General features: G+C 38.0%; 1 protein-coding gene across 5 annotated transcripts in view; it reads left to right on the top strand.

The window, feature by feature from the left end:
• LOC124118805 (DENN domain-containing protein 2A-like) overlaps positions 1-19,646 on the top strand; it is a 97,188-nt gene that overhangs the window by 64,651 nt on the left and 12,891 nt on the right. For 3 of the 5 annotated variants that reach the window (XM_046481106.2, XM_046481105.2, XM_046481109.2), the window contains 3 exons: positions 7,660-7,797; positions 9,962-10,012; positions 17,016-17,095. In XM_046481106.2, coding sequence (XP_046337062.2) covers positions 7,660-7,797; positions 9,962-10,012; positions 17,016-17,095 — 269 coding nt within the window. Of the gene's footprint in view, positions 1-7,659; positions 7,798-9,494; positions 9,507-9,961; positions 10,013-17,015; positions 17,096-19,646 lie in introns of all 5 variants that reach the window. The other 2 variants (XM_046481107.2, XM_046481108.2) reach the window with 2 other exon arrangements.

The following is a 19,646-nucleotide window of genomic DNA, read 5'->3' as shown; positions in this document are numbered from 1 at the left end:
ACAGTAATCAATTTATGGAGAGAATTTAGAGCAAACTTACAGTGGGGATGAAAGTAGTGAATCTGTGTTTATCACTGTGCTGTGTTTTTAAATTTAACCTTGATTGAACTTGACATATTTCAACATTTTTTTAATACAGATAGATATTGTAATTCATGTTGTGTTTAGTACTGCTTACTTTAGTATTCAGTGGTGCTGATTTTGAAATATTGTCTTCAAAAGCTTGCCAAATGAAAACAGGAGGGAAAATTATAGATTTTTATTTGTCCCAATTGATAAAAAGCATTTCCTGACTTGAAAGTCAAGGGGCTTTATATTGTCCAGGCCCGCTTGTCTGGTGTCCGTCATCCCTCGTGTGTAGTGCGTCACAAACATCTTTACCTCTGTCCTCCTCTTCTCCTCCCCTCCACGGCAGCCATATTGAAAAAGCTACTTGTGGCAATTACTCAGTCCTTTTTGTTCAAACTGAATGCATTTTTAATACTTGTGTCATCAGTAGTAGAGCTCAGCATTTATGTTTTGTTTCTTTTGTAATATTTTAGGTTTTTTACCTTGTTTTGACCCTGTTTTGAGTATGTTCTTGAACTTTGTCATATTTACCTCTGAAAAATAACTACAAATCCAGGTGAGCTACAGAGCATATGGCACCATTATTATTTTTCTAAATTTTTAACAATAAAATCATCTTTTTAGGTTTAATCAATTGAGTTAAATTTTCTTCGCAGCCTTCCTTTTGTATGAATAAATGAATGAATATGAATTAATCTGAGACAGTGCAGCACCAAACCGTAATATGCTAAAGTTTTAAAATTATTCGAGCTTAAGAGTTTCATCAAAACTCTGATACTAAAAATTCAGTTTTCCACAGGTTTCAATTAGTCTCAGATCGTGTCTGTATGATTCATGAGACTATCAATATTTCCAATCACTGCTGTGTGTGTCCAATCGTCTGTAGCGTGATGATATGTGATGATGACATCCCGTTTCCTGACCACTGTTTCATTATTCTAAATCTGTACACAGACTCTAGTGGATTTTGTGTGCTGGCATTCAAGAGCACTGCTGCTAATTCCCTAAAAGCTGCTTTTGGTCAAAATCAATAATCTCTTGATGTTGTTAATTGTTGCTGTTTTTCTGTGTCGCCAAAATCCCAGTCGTCCCTGCAGAGTGCAAACACGATCTGTGTTTATGGAATAGGCGATTTTTGGAATACCAGACAGCGCATCAGATGTTTTTGAGGGTCCTAATCAATAATAGTTGTAAAGCAAATGTCATGAGTGATATGAATGATGAGTCTTAGTCACACTAGTTGGTCGTACAGAAACATGGGGCCTCATTCCGATGTGGAGTGATCATCAGTCAAACTGTCACTTTATTAAAATGATTAAAGACAAGAAATGAAGGTGAATTATTTGTGCAATTTGATTCTTTTAGATTACCTTGTGTGACATGTACATTATGAAATATTTCCCTGTAAAATTGGTGTATTTCAGTCATGAAACCAGGCCATTTCTCTTTCATACAAAGCAATTTTGCCCTCAATACTTTCAGTCATTCTGTGTTTTAGAACTACTTCTTTCATGTAATGTAACATATTCATGTGAATGAATTTAGGCCAGTTTTCGAGGTTGTTTCCATGTTTTCCCTCTAATTGTACCTTATTGAAACCCTTGTGGGGAGCCGGGGTATAACATTTTTATCTGTCCCCTGATGTTTAGTTGTAAGAGTCGACTAACTTGGGAACCTGTGGGATTTCAAGTTGTCATTAGTGCCTTGTTACCTATGTTGGTTGTAAGGGTCGACTAACTTGGGAACCTGTGTGATTTCAAGTTGTCATTAGTGCCTTGTTACCTATGTCGGTTGTAAGGGTCGACTAACTTGGGAACCTGTGGGATTTCAAGTTGTCATTAGTGCCTTGTTACCTATGTTGGTTGTAAGGGTCGACTAACTTGGGAACCTGTGGGATTCAAGTTGTCATTAGTGCCTTGTTACCTATGTCGGTTGTAAGGGTCGACTAACTTGGGAACCTGTGGGATTTCAAGTTGTCATTAGTGCCTTGTTACCTATGTTGGTTGTAAGGGTCGACTAACTTGGGAACCTGTGGGATTTCAAGTTGTCATTAGTGCCTTGTTACCTATGTTGGTTGTAAGGGTCGACTAACTTGGGAACCTGTGGGATTTCAAGTTGTCATTAGTGCCTTGTTACCTATGTCGGTTGTAAGGGTCGACTAACTTGGGAACCTGTGGGATTTCAAGTTGTCATTAGTGCCTTGTTACCTATGTCGGTTTTAAGGGGCGACTAACTTGGGAACCTGTGGGATTTCAAGTTGTCATTAGTGCCTTGTTACCTATGTCAGTTGTAAGGGACGACTAACTTGGGAACCTGTGGGATTTCAAGTTGTCATTAGTGCCTTGTTACCTATGTTGGTTGTAAGGGTCGACTAACTTGGGAACCTGTGGGATTTCAAGTTGTCAATAGTGCCTTGTTACCTATGTTGGTTGTAAGGGGTGACTAATGGATTGGGTGGCCAGACTGTGACTTGGGTGATAGTGTTTCAATGTACCCCGATGGTGTGGATGTTGCTTGTATATCAATCACTGGATTGTCTGGTCAAGACATCATTATTTACAAGCCGCTGTCATTTATATTGATGTGTGTGGCGTTAAACACCCACGCACGCATACACACATTATTGAAGCATTAAGATGACTTTTGATATTCCAAGGCTATTATTTAAATGATTGGTTGGAAATACCCAATATGCAAAAGGAATATATATGTAACATGTTTGCGTGCCACTTTATAATGAACTTGCCAAATAATAAATGAAATGTCTAAATAAAATAATCAAGCATCCTACCTTAGATATATCTCTGAACATGTATACAATGGATAACCTGTACAGGAATATTTAAATGCATTGTGGGGCGGTTGGGAAGCCTACTGGTTTTTTTTCAAGGTAATGGAGAAAGTGATTTGGGTTTAACACTGCTTTAAACAGTATTTCAGTTTTGTCACAGCGTGTCAGCTTCATGTTGGATGAAGTTTACCACTTTGATGAGACCCGTGAAGATCCGGGGTAGAACAGGTCTTCAGCAGCCAATGCTTGCCATAAAAGATGACTATGCTTGTCGTAAAAGGCAACTAACGGGATCGGGTGGTCAGGCTCACAGACTTGGTTGATGCAGGTCATTGATCTCAATTGCGTGGATCGATGCTCATGATATCAATCACTGGATTGTCTGGTCCAGACTCGATTTTTTTACAGACTGCTGTCATATAGCTATAATATTGCTGAGTGCGGTGTAAAACAACAAACCAACCAACCAAACAATGTTGACAAACGGAAAACATAAATATGGCACACCGGGAATCAAACCAACGATCATAGGTTTGGAATACAACTCTGAATTGCAGTACCTTAGATGACTGGGCCACTTGAGGTACAAAATTAAAGATGCAATTAGTTCTGAACGTCTCTTTGGATTTAGCTCTCTCCAGCATGAGACCCCCAGTAGATTCCTTTCTTCTTTTATTTATACCAGCACGATCTGTCAACGCAGCCCGCAGACTGGCCCCAGCTGATAACACAATACTGATACTACTTCCCTCACTGCTAATTACCGCCACTAATTACATTAGGGTGTTTGTGTGACTGACACAGTGTTTGACTTAACATAGTTACTGTAGATTGCCTTGCTCCAGGGCAGGCTGGGAGACATGCTGATAGAGCTTAACATGGCTCCACTTCTACCACGTAAGATGTACCATATTTGATGCATTGGGCGTTCTAGTCCTGATGGGACTATCCAGAGGATTGCATATGGAACTTGTTCATCTCAAAGTGTGCCTCCTAAATACTACTCTCATGTGACTTTACAGATAGTTTCAGCCTGTTAGTACTTTTTTTATTTGTTGATAGGAAAAAATGGCAGTAGTTTTCTGGTGTTTTTTTGTCGACACAGTGAAATGATTTGAGGTGATTGTATTGGCCATTACATTACATTACATTACATTACATTACATTACATTACATTACGTTAAGTTATACGTTACATTGTTTCACAGTCCCATGCATATCCTTGATATCTTGAAAATTATTAATTTCAGTTTTATTTTTTATTTATAGATGAATAGGTATTTTTTTTAGGCTCATTGAAGTAATTTCTAAAAACCTAAATGTCTTTATATAAGCATGTCTATATAAATTCATCATTGCTATTTTACTATCAATCTGGCATAGGAGAAACCTTTGATCCCAAATATGTATGGCATTACAGTATTCAAAACTGAGCCTGAAAGTCAAGGGGTCACATCTCTAGCACTGTAGGTTTAGTGTGGCGCTAGCTGAAAATGGTAAAATAAAAACTCAAGCACCCCCAAAATGTTTTGTACTGTATTATGTTTTTGATGGTTGATGAATTGTTGTAATACCCTTTAGGCCAGTGATGAATGCAGTCATGGGAGGGAAGCCTGGGTGTGTGGCATGACATCAATAACTTAGCAGCCCTCCTCCATGTTTCATTTTGGTAGTCCATAGTTTTCAGGAACTCGTTTCTATGAGTAACCAGCGGCCAGAATGTGTCGAGAACGGTAGCACGGTGATGGAGCTTTCTGGGTCTAAATGGATCAGAGATAATATTTGGTCTTCGGGAGAATTTGCTGGTTTGGGGTGAAGGCTGTTTTTGTCCCCTCTGTTGACTATTGTCTGGATGCTGTGGTGGATTTTGTGATGGCTGTGTGAACAGGCCCTGTGTGACTCATCTGTCAGAGTCAGAAAGGGGTGATGGCTTTTATCATGGCTTACCATACATTTCCTTTTAAATAATTGAGGATTGATAGTTTTTGTTTTCGTTGAACTTTTGTTTCCCTTTTTGAAAGGCAAACTTATGGTAATGTTCATAAGTTTCTGATTTGAGATATGAGGTTGATGACATAGTCAGTAATATTATTGTCATATCAGGAATGGTTCCCATCTCGTTAATGTAAAATCTTTGTTCTCATTACCGCTAAACAGAGATCTGAGGACATACAGGTCACGTCAGAACGACTATTTGGCAGTCTTCATATCTAGTGGTTGTGAGAATAATAATGATGATGATGATGATGATGATCATCATCATCATCCATTTATGCTCCATGCATAAGCATGCTCTAAACGCTTAGATTTTATTACCCTGGTCAATGGATCAGTGTGCACTCAACAATCATTCTCAACTCCCTGGGGAATATACTACCCAAGCTGCCTGTTAGGCGCTAGAAGGTTGCCACCTCATCCTAGGTACCCATTCACTGCTGGGTGAACAGAGGCACAATTTAAACAAAGTCACTTGCCCAAGGAGACACCACATGCGCTTCATGTGCTTCAGAGTGAAGAAATATTTCCTCATATTTTGAGTTCCCAAACCTTTTCAGTCCTGTTGACCATGTCTACTTGATTAATGAAAAATATAGATAATAATATAATCAATAGGCTTGAATATTATCAATACGAATGCAGGCGTTTTGACAGTCATATTACAATGCATTAACTTAGGTCACTAAGTCATCAAGAGTTCATTCCAGTTACTGTTTAACCCAAGATTAAGGCTTTCATTATTACTCTCTTTATTGCACAGTTGTTTTCTACACTGATCTTCTCTCTGGTAGTTATAATGCTTGTGTCATGTGCAGAAGGGGAATTCCATTGTGAAGTACTTAGGTCACATATTACTTTAGGTTGTCTAGTCGTTGATTGTCGCTCAATGTCTTCCTTTAATCACAGGTGATGGTCAGGTAAATACCAGAAGGTAAGCAGTCAAATTGCCTATCTAGTTGATTGAAGGGTATCTATCTTGTTGCCATGTAGCTGCTAAAATAATGATGTTAATCTTTGAATGGTTGGCAAATTCACTTTTTAATTGGTAAGTCTTAAGTTCCAGGCAAATGAGTTAGGTCAGCTACACATGAGTTAGTTAATGGTACAGTGCGTTAATCAGCTCCCTCTGCTTTTATTGTGACATGTGTGTGGCAGGTAGTTTGTGGTTCCATGAATGTGGTAAAGCAAGATGTTCTATCATAAACTTAACATGCACCTCATGTCTAAACAGTTGTCGGGGCGGTCGGGTAGCCTAGTCGTTAAAGCGTTCGCACGTCACGCCGAAGGCCCGGGTTCGATTCCCGACATGGGTACAATGTGTGAAGCCCATTTCTGGTGTCCCCCGCCGTGATATTGCTGGAATTTGCTAAAAGTGGTGTAAAACCATACTCACTCACTCTAAACAGTTGTCAATGTGTTTCACTCAGAAATGATCAGCAGTGAGGCATATGACATGTTAGCAAGCTCCATCTCACTGTGTGACACCTTGGCAACCCCACAGGGTAGAGCGCAGGGAACAGTTATCACTGTAAGGAGCTTTGTGGCTAAGACGTGCCCATTACACTACAGTCTGTTGTTGTGATTGGCTTATGCTATCTTGGGTAAAGGTCTCTACACATCAGATAAGTGACAAAATAATAGACTGGCAAGGGTTTATGGACACTTTTAAGTTTATTTCTAAATATTTATGGAAAAACATGATGATGTGGTTATTCAAGTTGGACCATTCATTCCGTTAAAAAAATAGTTTTCTTTTTGAAAATGCCCCACAAACTACTGTATGTTTACCAGGGTGTTAAAAAAAACAGAAATAATAATTATTTATGTACCTATTAACACGATGAAGAAGAGCAAGTTGCTTTTCAGGGAATTCTAATAAGTGTAACAATTAAACACATGCATTAAAGTGGTACTGGTATTCATGTTTATACCTTGGTATGCTACCCCATGAAGATTCTTGTCTTCAGCAACCCATGCTTGTCCTAGGAGGCAACTATTATCATTGGGATCAGGTGGTCAGGCTCGCGGACTTGGTTGATGCATGTCATCGTATCTTAGATGCGTGGATCAATGCTCATGATGTCAATTCTGGAAAGTCTGGACCAGACTTGAATATTTACAGACAGCTTTCATATCACCAGAATATTACTATGTGTAGCATAAAACAGTAAACAAACAGACACTATAAATACAAAAAAACAGGACTAAGATGAAAAGAACATGACAACAAAACTAGATGAAACTACTTCAAGGAACTACTATACTCACATCAGTGTAATGTTGCCATACTTTGTGTACATGCAGACCGTCTCCGTTGTGTAGTGGATAGAGAACCTGCCTGGAGAGCAGATGGTAAGGGTTCGATCCCACGTCATACCAAAACACATTAAAAGATGGTACTTGTTGTTACCCTGCCTGGTGCTTGGCATGCATGGGATAAAACAAGGACTGGTCGGCTCGGAGTCAGTATACCGTGTCTGATTGGGGTATTCATGTTAAAACTGCAGCATAGTATCTCAGTGGGCTAGCACTATAAAACCAGCATCAGTCTGGACATTTAACAGCCACACACGTAATGTATGCACATCACTGTAATTGCAATAATCTTGAATGCAATGTTTAATGCCATTATACCTCACCTTATGTAGGGGCGGTCGGGTAGCCTAGTGGTTAAAGCGTTCCATTTCTGGTGTCCCTGACCGTGATATTGCTGGAATATTGCTAAAAGCGGCGTATAACCATACTCACTCACTCACTCACTCACCTTATGTATATGCGACTTTCTCTGTTGTTTTTTTCAGATAAAGAGCGTCAGGAAGACCAATGAGTTTTTGTCAAGAATCTATCCACAATTATTTGAGTATGCACTAGTTGTGGGCCTACTACCCAAGTCAGGCGTGGGATACAAGCCATACGTCATACACAAGTTCCCTGAAACGGTGGGTGAACTCTTCTATTTGTGAACATTAGTACTTGGAGTACATTAGAGTTGGACATTGCAGATATGTTTCAGTTGTTTGAGTTTAATAGTTCTTACATGCTGTTTTCATTTTCACCACCAAGCTATTTCAGGTCGTGCGTTAATATAGTGAAGTGGAAACTGTCGATGTTTGTGTGAAATGACTACATCGCCAGATGGAAGCAGGAAAAAATAAGCGTATGATGGATGCTAAAACATGACGTCCCTATTGTGTCTTTCATCTTCAAGTCATCGTCCATGAGCTGTTTCAGAACTTGGTGAAACAAGACAACTTTTGAACATAATTTAAAAACTATCATGGAATGTTTTAAAATATATCCTCGCGTACTCACGTTTTCGAGCCCCTAAGAAGTATTTTTGATTACGTGTCTAATAACAATCCCAATACACTTAATTAAGTCTTAACTTTGAGAACATTTAATTCTGTTAACACTTGGATGGTCAAATGACCATGTCTTGTTAATTTTATAGTGATAATGCCTCACTGAGCGAGAAGAGTCTATCAGGCTCCATCTTGTTACCGTCACATGATTTCAAGCTTAAAAGTAGATGCACAACATATTCAGTAACATGACATTACAGACAGGAAGTTTACAGCTATGTCATGTAAAGCCTGACAATTCACTGTGCAGAGTTGCATCCCATGGATGTGCTAAAAAGCTATGGGTTCGAATCCTGTTTTGCGATTAGGTACTGTAAATCTGGAAATTAATGCGACATTGTTATTTATACTTGTTACAACTGTTGCTCAATAAACCGTGTTTGTGTTAATATTCAAATTGGTGTTTCCGCTATCCAGAGTGTGCAGTGAGGCCATCTTGTTGTTGATTAAAAATTAATTAATGCAAACAAAGACCACTCGCATTTTTCGCATTTAATTCGAGCTTGTGTTAATTTCAAGATTTACAGTATTCTTCCAGGTTTGTGAACACCATTCCCCTGGTCATGGGTTTTACTTTAACGTCTAAGACGTGCATCACTTTAGTTACATACTGTGATATAACTCTTTCAACACTAGTCCACCAGAAATTTTACTGCTATGACACAGAGTTCCCAGAGAATCATCAAGGAAATTATCCACTTGTAAATCATCCAAACTTGCTCATATTGTTTTATGATCATTAAATGAGGACAGATAAAGCTGGTAGTAAGTCTGGTCTCACTAGAACACACATCTATGATAATGAGTTCAAATCCTGGTGGCCCTGATAATGTTTCTAGGTTTGTCAGCTCCATACCCGTGCTCATAGGTTTGACCAAGTGTTTGACATTTGAGACCTGCATCACTTTCCTCCCATATTAAGCTGGCACTCTGGAACTGGAATAATGTTCTAAGCGAGGTTGACCCAACTCACTCACTCACTGGAACACATGTCAGATAGTTCTGTCTTTCTTTTTGGATTATGAATTGTAAAACAGTTTTTGAGACAAAAGACATCTTCTGGGATCATGAATGGTGACAAAATGAAAGAAATACAATAGTTTCTTTATTAAATTGCCAACATCTGATCAAGAGCTTTTTAGTAGCTTTCTTGCAGCTTGCAGCACTGCTGTGTTCTAGCACTCCATCAGCCAATCAGCTTCCTGTGTTAGCTATATTGACCAATCAGTTGCAAGAATAAATGGCCCCTTACACCTCACTTGAATTTGTTTCAGTTGGATGATGTGGTAAGATTTTTTACTATGTTAACATATGTTTTGCACCTTCTTGAGCTCGGCGCAGCTCTCATAGCAAGGAGTTTTGGCATCAGCATTAGGCAGTGCTTTTACAAGGGGACAATGGCTTTTGCATGATGAAGATGATGATATATCTTGATGCTATGTGTATCAAAAGTAACAACACAAGGCATTGGAAATATCATAAAACTACTTATTAATTTTATTGTTTTTATGCAGTCCCATGTCGGAATTGTTTCATATACCATAGCAGATAATTACACAAGGTAACTTTGGAAATCTTTGAAGGTATTTTTTTCTTTCTTAAAAGACAATGCTGTACTAAACAAACAGTTTTCTAATGCCTGAAGTTTTGATGCACATTGCAGACTGGATGTGAAGGATTATTTAGTGTGATACAAGAAATTATCATGAAATTTATAAAAAAATATTATTCACTTCAACAGCGGGCATACAAAGTAGGTCAGGACGGCAACTTGCTTGCTTGTACCAACATGGTAAGTTTGGTATCGTGGGTTGTTGTTTGTCTTGTTGACAAGCAGTGAAATAGACAGCAGCGTGTTCATTTCACTAGTTCCGTTTGTACATGTGTGCACCTGTTTTACGAGCATTTCATTTTTATTTTATGACATTTTTTCACTTAAAATGATTGTGGTTTGGTATGTTATTTTTTCAATGGTTGCTGGTGTAGCTTTCTGTTTGTGATTTCTCATTTTATTTGCTGGATTGGTTTGCTGTTATGTCAATTTCCAGGTAATTTGTGATATTGTGTATATTCTCTTCACAGAATGCTACCTTGTTCTACAGCATGCGTACATACAAGCAATATGCATGTTGGTATGGTAGTATTGTGGATGCTTCATTACATATATCACACATAATGGGATTTGCTTGAAGGTAGTTGCCATAGTTTCAACAGACTTTTAATTTTAAATTGTGCATGTTTATGAATGAGATATTTTTTTAACAAAGAAGAATATATTCATTTATTGGACAACATATGAGTATATACTTGACAATTATGGTGTGACGTTTCTCTGAAAATTTGTTATGTCCCAATATGTTTCGTCATTAGGATCTTATTGTGAGGTCATGTATGGATATCAAATTACGTATAATGAGGAAATGTGAAAAACTTATATAATGAAAATGTATGTAAAGGACTTCTCAAGTAAAGGACAAGATGTGAGAAATGTTTGCATATCATTATGAAAGTTACAAGTTGTGTTCATATGAATGAATCCGGTGAACATCTGGCGTAGAATAGGTCTTCAGCAACACATGCTTGCCATAAAAAGCGACTGTGCTTGTTAAAAGAGGCGACTAACGGGTTTTGGGCCGTCATGCTCGCTGACTTGGTTGATGCATGTCAGTGTATCCAAATAACGTGGATCGATGCTCATGATGTCAATCACTGGATTGTCTGGTCCAGACTTGATTTTTTACAGACCGCTGTCATATAGCTGGAATATTGCTGAGTGCAGCGTTAAACGAGAAACAAGCAAAAAACATCATATAAATGAGAATTAAACTTGATTCATGTTAAAACTTGTATGAATGAGAATTGAGGGATTTATCTAGACCTGCTCAGGGGCCAATATTCAGTCCCAAGCCTGCAGCATATGTCTGAGAAAATTCCCAAATTGGAATTACAAATTTCCTGGTTAATGTTAATGATGTTATAACTAATGTTATGGCTTTGTAGCGGTGACTTGTGTATCACAGATGACAGGCACATCACCAAAAAGAGGAAAAGGCTTTAATGCTTTTTTTAACATTATTGTATTGTTAAAGTACCTCAGAACTTAAGAAAAAAATAACCTTTTTAAAAATCTCAGTTTTTAGCAAAAAAAATGTTTTTTGCCAAGGACACTTGGTTTAGAATGCTAAATGAATCCCTGGAGTTATTGCAACCCTAAATGAATAGGTGAAACTAAATGTACCAAATGGTTGATATTAGAGGTTTTCGGGAAGCGTTTTTCTAATATTTGAACATGGGCAAGTCTTTTACCCATGCTGAATTTCTACTATTTACACAGAAAGCAGTACAAATGTATTGTAGTACAAATGTATTGCAATATATTCTTTTTGCGTCACAAACTTATGGATTTCATTAAAACATTGGCAAGTGTATGGAAACAAAGACCAGCATTAGAAATTGGCACTAGTCCTGTAGTCCTTACCAAACTGCCCAATAGTAAAGGTATCCTAAGGACTTTTAGAAATTGGCCCATTTTAAGTGGTTTTGCTATATGTTATCATTATAAGGACTAGTGGGCAAAAACTGTTAGTTTCTAACCCTGAAGACTACATGTCACCTATTGGAACATATCAATATTTCAACATTTTCAAAACTTAAAGTGGGCCAAAATGTACCCTCATCCTACCTCATCCTTTACTACGTAACTGAAGTCAATCACTGGATTGTCTGGTCCAGACTCGATTATTTACAGACCGCCATCATATAGCTGGAATATTGTTGAGTGTGGCATTAAACAAGAAACAAATAAACTACATTGGCTTTGGTTGACCCTCAAGTCCTTCATAGCGTATTATTAGACCAATCTTGCCTATTGGACAATGTTAAATAATGGATGGCTTCTGCTGATGACAGTGTAATGGAAACCTGGTAATCCAGGGCTTGGTGGGCCCTCATTTCTAGAGTCTTGGATTACTACAGAACTATAAATATATTTCTAAAAGTCTGACTTGTACCATGGGTCACCTAACTGAGAGGCTTAAATTCAGAAGGTAGCCTCAGATGTGAGGATGGAATGATGGGCAAATGGTGACACCGTCTCAAACCTGAGTTTGAGAAAACGATACCGCCCCTGGGCTTGGCCTTTCGCATCGTTGCACCAGGGCACTGTCGAGGTCTGTAAGCTGTTTAAAGGGCAAGTTCACACGGAAATCAACCAATTTTTCTTGTACTTTTTCCACATTAAAAGTGTTAACATAGAAGTGTCATAGACAAAAATATAAAAACATCAAATTTAATTAACATATTTTTTGCATTAAAACGATTTATATTTTTCACATTTACCAAGTGTTCTATTTCCATTACCAAAACACCATGGCTTATGCCCCTTGCAATATGACGTCATTGGTGCCAATTGATAAACATTATGACGTCATCATGCTTTGTTAGAGCCGCTTCACGTGGTGTAGGTACAGTTTTGTGATTCTAGCGTCTCAGATGCCAGCCAGAATTGTGTTATGCTGAGTCACCACTGCGCCGGAGTGTGTCGTAGACCATGTTGTTTTACCGCAAACTGGTCCTTGATATCTTTTGCGTTGAGAATAGACAGGGACCCAGTTGAATTGGCACCAATTACGTCATAATCTAAGGGGGATAACTCAGGCCTATTTCGCTCGTAAAACGAAGGCTTCATAACGGCATATCATTTTAACACTATTGTGAGCTTCCTACATTCACTGTGAAAAAAAATGAGTGTATATTTTCAAACACAGATACTAACTAATTCTAAAATTGCGTTTTGTTTAGAAAAAGAAAGAAAGTGATTTTTGCGTGTACACTTCCCCTTTAAGTAGACCCACAGGACAGATAATCCAGGAATCTGTGCATCACTGTAAATAATGAAGTGACACCCATACTGGTATTACAGGCAAACAGCCCCAGTACTACGTGCTGGCAGTCGCAGCCAACTTAGTGTGTGGTTGGTTTAGGTAACTGACTTGATAGGATATTGTGGTATATTGCAGTGTCGTTACAGCGCAATACTCACATTATTGTGTCTTGTAGACCCACTACATTCTCCCACCCATGAAGATCCGGGGTAAGATAGGTCTTCAGCAACCCATGCTTGCCGTAAAAGGCGACTATGCTTGTCGTAAGGTGACGAACGCGATCGGGTGGTCAGGCTGCATGTTGTACCCTGATGTTAATTTGAACCCTCATCAGTCACTGGATTGTCTGGCCCAGGCTGCTGTCATATAGCTGGAATATTGCTGAGTGTGGCGTTAAACAACAAAACAAACAAACAATGGCTGATTGTGCTGTATTCTGCCTTATGGCTTGGGTTGCTTTTCATGCTGTCAACCAGTGGTTTGCCTGGCCCAGACTCGACTAGTAGTTAAGATGGTATCATCCACTCATTCACCATGAAGATCTGAGGCAGAATTAGTTTCCAGCCAGTCGTAAAAGGTGACTGACGGAATCGGCTTGCCAGACTCTGTGACTTTGTTGATGCATGTCATTGCGCACTGCGGTGTAAAGAATACCCCCCAAAACAACCCATTCACCTTGTTAAAAGCTGAGGCATTCATTATACAGTGATCGCTCGCTATTGCGCTCTTCGATAAAGCGCTACTTCGGTTATTACGCGCGGTAACGCATGGCTCCCAAAATTTATGTACACTTTTAATACTGAGAGTTTTACACAGACATGATTGTATTGTTGTTCGTTGTTTATTTGCACATAACGCTTCTCATTGCATAATCAACGGTTTATCGCTGAATGGAGTTCTAATAATCTGTTTGAAAACATCGACGGCAGGTCCCGGAAATACGATTGTTCTACTAGTTAACTTTTCACACTATACATCCTTTGATCTTAGAAGCGCATGCATGCAATAAAAGAGAACCACAAGTGAAGTTTATATTCTTAATTAGTGGGCAATCCAATTTAAGGCTAAACTGTCACACACATGTAGTTGCTGTCACAACACGGCGGTCATTCCTTTCGTAATCGCGGTTTCGTAACATCGCCTGTAACGCATGTAGTGTTAGTTTTCAATGAGTCAGTCAGTATTTATTCTTGTCCCTATGATACTGGAGGACATTTGTATGTGTATACTTGGTGTGATTGATTTCATTGCCTGATGAACAATAGATAAGTGTTGATGCTTTTATGTATTGGTAATAGCTAGGTAACTACATGACTGTGGATCAGCATGCTAACTACAGTTTATGGCACTGGATACTGCCAGGCATTGATTTTTGTATGTCAGGCACCATTGTAATCTAGTGGTTGGTGGTTAATGCCATTATAGTGGAATAAACAGGATTCGGAGGCTATGTGTCTAGACTGGCCCGACAACTTGGCTACTCGTATCTGCTCAAGCTACAAACTGCATTTTGAATTCTGCCACAAATCTTGCAGTTGTGGCAGCGGAAGGCCAGTGGAAATGTAAAGTGTGACAAATTTTCAGTGACACATTAAAGAGATCTGTAGATAGTTTGTGCGATACTTACAGTGACTTTTAAGTGGTTGAAGTTAACCTGAAACGTTTACAAGCACACATAGTTACAACATATTATGACACCCTCTGAAAAGCCTGAAATTCTGCTTACCCTGAGGATCATTTTATGTCTGAGAGATTTACTGACCAGGTCGTGAGGGCTTGTGCTAATTTCTGACCTTGCAGTTTGATTATCGTTCAGGTTTTTGCAAAACATTGTTATATCATTACTATTTTTTTGTATTGTTAGCCCTACTGTCCTTAAACTTGATATTAACATTATCTTAATCCTTATGATGTCAAATGTCATTCAAAGAAGTTGACAGTCTCTCAGGGCTACAGTTATAGTTCAGGATATTGTGATGATGGTTGTATGCCTGTTTATTATGCTCAGTTCCTAACTCACTGGATTGTCTGGTCCAGATTTGATTATTTACAGACCGCCATCATATACCGGGAATATTGCTGAGTGTGGCGTTAAACAACAAACAAACAAACAAAACAAACTAAGTGTACAATCCTGAGGTTTTACAGTTTCTGCATCTAAGATGTTTCAGTAAGGTCAAGGTTACACCAAGGTCAGAGTTTTGAAAGTTCTGTGGGGCTTTGTCCTGTGAGTTTTGTGCAGTGATGAGGCTTATTTCTAATGCAGAAGTTTTGTTCTACTCACCTATCTTCCTAAAGTGGAGGACCAAAATTGATCTGCTGCCCAAATAACTCTCTGTGAAGGTTTAACATAAGGGAAACCCCTTAAATCAATACTCCCAACCCCCAACCCCCCTAAAAATAAAATGAAAGAACATAATGTCCTCCTCTTTCCCAGCTTTAGGAAAAGGGTTTTTTACAGATACTTTATTTGGTGTATCATTGTTGTATTTTCAATTATTTATAAAGAAGACATAAATATGTAAGTTTCTTTAAAGAATATTGATAAAGGCCATGTTAAAAGCAGTTGAAACATTGTATCACGTTTCTTCAATGTCCGTTTGCCTGCGTCACTGAATGTCAAGCATATGCTAGCAGAGCAAGACTGTGACAAGCATCAGCTCCTCACTAGCTGGTTACTTCAACACTAGCCTTAGGGGGGATGATTGACCCAGCATTGCATTTTCCTGTATCGTGGCATTTGGTTGTCTTGCTTTTTTATTTCAATGAAAAAAAATTTGACCTCTGACTGACTGTTGAGCATAGCACAGCTGTCAAGCACTTGCTGGGATGAACTTCCTGAAGGAGAACTTATAAATGGTGGGCCTTGTGTATGTAATTTGTATTGATTCTGAATGATGTGAAGTTCTCTCAGGGCTGTACCCTACTTAGGAAGTCTCTCGTTATCTCTTTATCAGTATGTATCAGTACTGAGTTATATATAAGTGTTCGTCTGAAAAATTAGACAAAAAATGCAAAGGACAAGGTATTATTTGGGATAAGGTTTGTTCACTGAAAATTCCTATTAAAAATCAGGGGGTGGTCGGGTTAAAATGTTCACTTGTCTTGCCGTGAGTTTCAATTCCTGACATGGGTGCAATGTGTTAAGCCCATTTCTGGTGTTCCCTGCCATGATATTGATGGAATATTGCTAAAAGCGGAGTAAAACCATACTCACTATTAAAAATCAACCTTTTCTCATGAATTTTACCAACAACACTGAATTTAATATTGTTTTGAGTTGAAAAGAAATAATGATTGTCAGTGAGAGTTGACACTTGCTGTTAAATTCACAACATTTCAACATATTATCTCCACTTATGCTTTTTGGGGTTGTGATTTATGAAGAGGCCCACTTGATCATCATTAAACTGCAAACTTGCCTTACTTATATTTGTATGTTAGTGAGTATGGTTTTACACTGCTTTTAGCAAAATTCCAGCAATATCGCGGCAGGGACACCAGACATGGGCATCACACAATTTACTCATGTGGGGAATCGAACCCGGGTCTTGGTTGTGATGAGTGAATGCTTTAACCACTACACTACCCCATCGCCCTCTTATATTTGTAATAGGTTTGATGTAACATGGTAAATTGTGTCAAAGACTGATGGTTGTTTGTGTCAAAGATTGATGTTTGTTTGTGTCAAAGATTGATGTTACGTGATTCATTGTGTCAATGATTGATGTTATGTAATTGGTGGATTTTTTGTGAAGTTTGACATTAAATGGTTGACTGCATCAAACATCGACATTGCATGGCAGATTGGGTCGAGGATTGATGTCTAATAGTTGATTGTGTCAATGATTGATGTATAATAGTTGATTGTGTCTAGGATTGATGTAACATGAAGTGCCTGTATATTTTCAGATTGACAGCAATGTGTCGGTGCCACTGTTCTGTTTCCCAGATGCCCCAGAGTACAAGCCACCAACAGGCATCGTTGCTAGGTAACGGATTCTACTTTTCCTTTGAAGTACAGACCTGTTGTACCAAACAAGATCTGAGTGCGATGTAGTTCGCCGAGTTATATCATGCGCACTTGATATCTTGAGTATCAGAAGGTAGTCGACATTACATTATTGACCTTTTTCACACTTTCGCCATTTTGGATCGAAAACGAGGCTCGGTGAGCATAGCTCCATGCAGTGTGATTCGATAGGGAACAGAGAGCATATTGTGAAGGGGAACGCCATGTCCCCACATTTCACTGATGGACATGTCAAACAAAAAATGGTATCCACTGTATCTAATACAGAACATATTGCACATTTAATCCTGAGGTCCAACTAGGAAATGCATGTAATACACTGGAATTCGCATTTTTGCTGTCAGGATCCCGGAATGGAATCGAAAGGTGCATTTCAAGATACGTATTGCGAAATAGATTGTTTTATCATAACCTCGTTGGCATATGTGTGCGTTGTGATAATATCTTCAATGACAGAAGTTTTGTAACGTAAATGAACTGCATGAAACACGTCTGTGTATTTTGCTAATTTGCTCAGTCAACGCGTGGCTTGGTGAACTCGAGATCATCGATCATGTTTATTTCACGTTTCATAGTGGTGTTTGCTGCACCACGCACTATCGTTTTGCCATGAGTCAAGTTGACATAAGACATTTTTTCTGCTATGATTTTTATCCAAACATATTACAATATTAATGAAATTAGTTTACAAAATAACTCGTGTGTCAAAATAATATTCAGAAGGGGCGATAACTCTATTCAGTGTGTACAATGACAGATACTTTTCCTTCAAACATCACTTATTTACACAGATTTATTGGCGATTAAGATTGCACTGTGCACAACAGGGGTGGTCAGGTAGACTAGTGGTTAATGGGTTCGCTCGTCACGCCGAAGACCCGGGTTCGATTCCTGACATGGGTACAATGTGTGAAGCTCATTTCTGGTGTCCCCTGCCGTGATATTGCTGGAATATTGCTAAAAACAGTGTAAAACCTCGCTCACTCACTGTGCATGACAAAAGTAATAGTGTATGAAATGTTTCAAATAAGTTAAAATGAAACTTAAAATTAATAGAAATAGAAGACATATAATAATTGATACAAACATCACCTTCTTGAACACCCTGACCTAATCCTATATGATGATAGGGAATTGTGTACCAAAAGGAGGCTACTGATACAATTATCCTGAATAGTATGAACATGTCTTGATCAGATATAGGTACAGATAAAATAACAAAAGATGAAAAGGAATCAACTTAATCGGTAATCAAACCAAGATAAAATATATGTACCGGTACAAGTTATGTTGATGGAATGAGACAAAATAAAACATACCGGTATATCAATCACTGTAAAGAGGATAAAATATGTGATGTGTCATTTATGTCATCAAATTGAAAGCCAAATATAAGTTTGCTGTTCCTTTTAGTCATCGCAGGACAATGGTTAATTATTTGTTTGATTTTAGAATAAAAACCCTGTCAATAGAGTAATAAAAACAATGAAGGTTGCAGCCTGGGTCTTTAGATAGATTTTGTTACACATCAGTTCAGAGTGACAAGAATAAATTAAACTTGTCTTCTTTCAAACTTATCTATATTCTTTCTTTGACACTGAACATGAAACCCCTGGCTACCAAACTATTCATACACCAAATCTCTAAACAAAATTACGTCAGTAAGTGTGTCTGGTGTAAATAATGAAGTTCATGCAGATAAATGTATGATTTGATAATACTCATGACCAAACATAAATATCAAAGTATTCTTTTCATAAAGATTCAAAAATAAATATACAAATATATATTTACAGTCTATTTACACTCTTGAAAGCTGGATATATGTAAATGTTACATTGTTTATGAATTATCCAAAACTGATTATATATACCATATCATACATGTAGATTATCAAGTCATATTTAACGTTGAATATTATATTGCACGTAGAAATAACGACTTCTCTGCCTTTAATAGAAAAAGGGGCTTTGTTTACTCAAACTGCAAAATAACTTATTCACTTGATGTTTGCAACATAATTTGATGTACCATAAATACCGCATCTTCTTAATTGTATACATAAATATGCCTTCATCTGTACCATGATGTGGATTATGCCTTAGGCCTCCTCTGTACCATATCCTTTTGAGAAGTACCTGTATTCATAAAGCTGTACTGCTTTTCGAGTGCATATGTATCCTGTGTATAATGACTGAATAAAAATTTATAAAAAAAGAAGAAGTCATATTTAACAAAGAAAACAAACCAAAATTTTCATCTCTTAGTTTCTCACAATATAAGCTTGTTGATCGTTTGCTTTGGTTATTCAGACTTTTAAAAAATGAACATGGCATGTCCTTCGACTTGGCCCAGGTGTCTTTGTCAGTCAAAAGCACCTAATTCAAATTCCAGGAAAAATAATTTTCTTGCTTGTAAACAAATGGTACAATGTGTTTTCTTAGAATAGTTTTATTGAAACATCATGAGTCTGATAAATATTGGCCATGTGTCTGGTGAGTGAATGAATA

The sequence above is a fragment of the Haliotis rufescens genome, unplaced genomic scaffold, assembly GCF_023055435.1.
Source record: "Haliotis rufescens isolate VD_foot unplaced genomic scaffold, xgHalRufe1.0.p SCAF_6, whole genome shotgun sequence".
In the NCBI taxonomy this organism is placed as follows: Eukaryota; Metazoa; Mollusca; class Gastropoda; order Lepetellida; family Haliotidae; genus Haliotis; species Haliotis rufescens.
The sequence above is the reverse complement of the archived record's forward strand: the minus strand, read 5'-3'. Positions and strand labels throughout refer to the sequence as shown.